The 2,880-nt window shown below is 27.3% G+C and overlaps 1 protein-coding gene across 1 annotated transcript; it reads left to right on the forward strand.

Annotated features, from left to right (window-relative positions):
* The first annotated feature begins 315 nt into the window (after positions 1-315).
* LOC145068930 (small polypeptide DEVIL 14-like) lies at positions 316-749 on the forward strand. The gene has a single exon (XM_079015899.1). The coding sequence runs from the start codon at positions 370-372 to the stop codon at positions 508-510; it is 141 nt and encodes a 46-aa protein (XP_078872025.1). The 5' UTR covers positions 316-369; the 3' UTR covers positions 511-749.
* The last annotated feature ends 2,131 nt before the right edge of the window (positions 750-2,880 follow it).

Consider the following 2,880-nt stretch of genomic DNA (forward strand, 5'->3'; position numbering starts at 1 on the left):
GAACACAAAAAACTGTAGGTTGTTTGACCAATCAATCATTTATCATTTATCGTAACACACCATGTGCCCGTATAAACACGCATGTATGTTTATCACCATCTTATCCAGTCGTTTCTTAAGACATGTATGGTCCCTTTTGACTACAAAAATAGGAGCTTGATGACATGTCATTTTAAAGCAAATTTGGCCATTAGTGTAAGGAGAAACACGCCACTATTTTTTCCCTTATCTTATGGACCCGGGGGGAGGTGGTAGGGTGGGGTGGGGGTATGCAAGTTTACTCTTTTAAGTTGGCCTATATATATAGACACATGTAAGTATATATGTGCAGAATAATACTCTAAAAGCTTTCAACAACAAAGTTCTCATATGGCAGCTGCAGGTTTATCAAGCTTCAAGACTTTGAAACAACGATCACTAGTGCGATGTTCTAAGCAAATCAGGGAGCAAAAGGCACGACTTTATATCATATGGAGGTGCACCATGTTTCTTATGTGCTCGCATGATTAAGAAGAAGTATAAATGTGGATCGAAATGCATCTATTAGCTCTAGGAAGAGACGTAAGTTTTACACGTTATTGATCTTTATATGTATATAGAAAGAAATGTTCCATAAAGTGTTCTATGTATACATGATAAACGAAGTTTTGAAACAATTATAGTGTTGACTCGTTAATGGAATTATAGGCCCTTTTGTACAATGTAAGATTTGAATAATGATTATGCATAAATCTTATTTTTGGGATCAAGCACTAATTATGTATGGTGCTTGTTAATATTATTTGACACAAACAAAATTTATAAGAGCTAGCATCCAAATTCCGGACCCTACACAAAGGAAACTCTTTCAATGTCCAACCCCACCATTGTTTTGATCTATACAAAGGTAATTAGTTTCCCAACCTGTCATTTTGCCACCTCCATATGTGTTATTATAGGGCGTGTACGTTTGTTATAGGTACGTAGGGGACCGGATGTGAGCAACAAATTTTTAAGGCTAATTTCAACGATGAAAATAAGAAGAATATTCATGTTTTTTGTGCAGAAGAGAGATGGAAAACAAGTCATTGTCTCTTACACAATATGGAAGTAAACAACATACTAAAGCATTGGAATCACAATAGGAAAATTTTTATTAAATCAAGATATCCTCCATGGATACACAATAGATTCAACGCGTTTTATATGACGAGTTTAAATTTGATAGATATTGTCAATAGCCGAAAAATTATTACGGGTGGTTAGATCATAATTTATTGGGATTTTCTAATATGTGCTATAAGGGCACATATAAGAAGTATTAATTAATCATAATTATTACCATAATTAAATGTTAAGCACATTAATTATAAGAAATATTACCATAATTAAATATAAAACTCATTAATAATCTCCATAATTAATGCATTTCACATTTAATTATGGTAATAATTATGATTAATTAATACTTCTTATATGTGCCCTTAGGACACATATTAGAAAATTTCTAATTTATTTTACAAAATATAGTAATTTTTTATATAATTCAAAGTTGTTGAGTTATTTAAACATGTTTCATCATTCCATTAGATAGAGAATAGTTTGCTATTTAATTCAGTTAGAAGATAGATGAAGAATATATAGTTTGTTGAGTTTCTTATTTAATTCGAAGTTTTATGTAGTTATTTTAAGAAACGTAAAATTCCAGTCATGACGGTAGTTAAACAAAAAAATTCCAAACTACAATGATTTTTATATAATTTGATATTTAACTATTTATTAAATATAAAATCTCCCTATTCTAATAAAAGAGTAGTTTTTAATCTCCTTTTGACATGTATCACCATATTAAGCCTCATAATTGATGCAAATTTTATTTTTCTTTGCCATGTTTTACCTTATTATGTCTTATAATTAATGCATACCATTTTGTCAACATATTGATTCTCCATTTCAAATTTCAAAATTTAAATTTCTCATTCTAATTAAATTAAATTAACAATATTAGAATAAAAATTAAAATAAAATTAATACAAATTATAAGTTATATAATTTTACATATTTATTTAAATCAATGATTATAATTTTATATAACTAAAAGAACCTTTTAATTAATAATTTATTTAAAATAAATTATTAATAATTTTAAATTTTAACTATTAAAGTTTAATTAATTTTATAACCGTGGTTCCCACAGGTTATAAACTAGTTAAAAATCAAATGTAAGTTATATTTAATTTACTTTTTCTATAATAGAAAAACTATCTATCCTATTTAGTTGCCTAAGTTTAATTTAAAGTATGTTTATTTGTGTTTATATATCCTATTTAGTTGCCTAAATTTAATTTTAAGTACGATTGATTTTTATTCTGTAACAAAATATTATAGATTTATTAAATTTTATTTATTTTAATCTTTTATTCTATAATAATAAATGCTTAGTTATTCTAATTTAATTTAAAAAAAAAACAACTTTTACACAAAAAAGGAATAAAATGATATAAATAGAAATTAATGAGCCCTATAATGACAACATGCCTAAAAAAATCTTATTTAGATGAGGTAAGGGATGTAGAATGTCAATAGTCTATCTTGAAGAACAACTGTGTCACATAGATGACCTCTGACATGTTTATTATCGATGATCTAGGTAAAGAAGGAATTAATACGTCAAGTTAGTGGTAAGCAAAACCTACTAAAAATATAGAACATGCAAATATGAACTCGAAAACCTTCAAATGAAATAACCAAGAAAACAATAAGTCAATGTAAAAAGAAAAATAAGAGCATGGAAAAAAATGAAAGTCGGAAAACGAGCATATGAGCATGAAGCAATTTTCATCAATATAAACATCAAACAACAAAACCTATAAGTGGGTAGGCTACTCAGTTACCTTAATA

Source organism: Lactuca serriola, chromosome 8 (assembly GCF_051521515.1).
Source record: "Lactuca serriola cultivar US96UC23 chromosome 8, Lser_US96UC23_V15, whole genome shotgun sequence".
NCBI classification, from domain to species: Eukaryota; Viridiplantae; Streptophyta; class Magnoliopsida; order Asterales; family Asteraceae; genus Lactuca; species Lactuca serriola.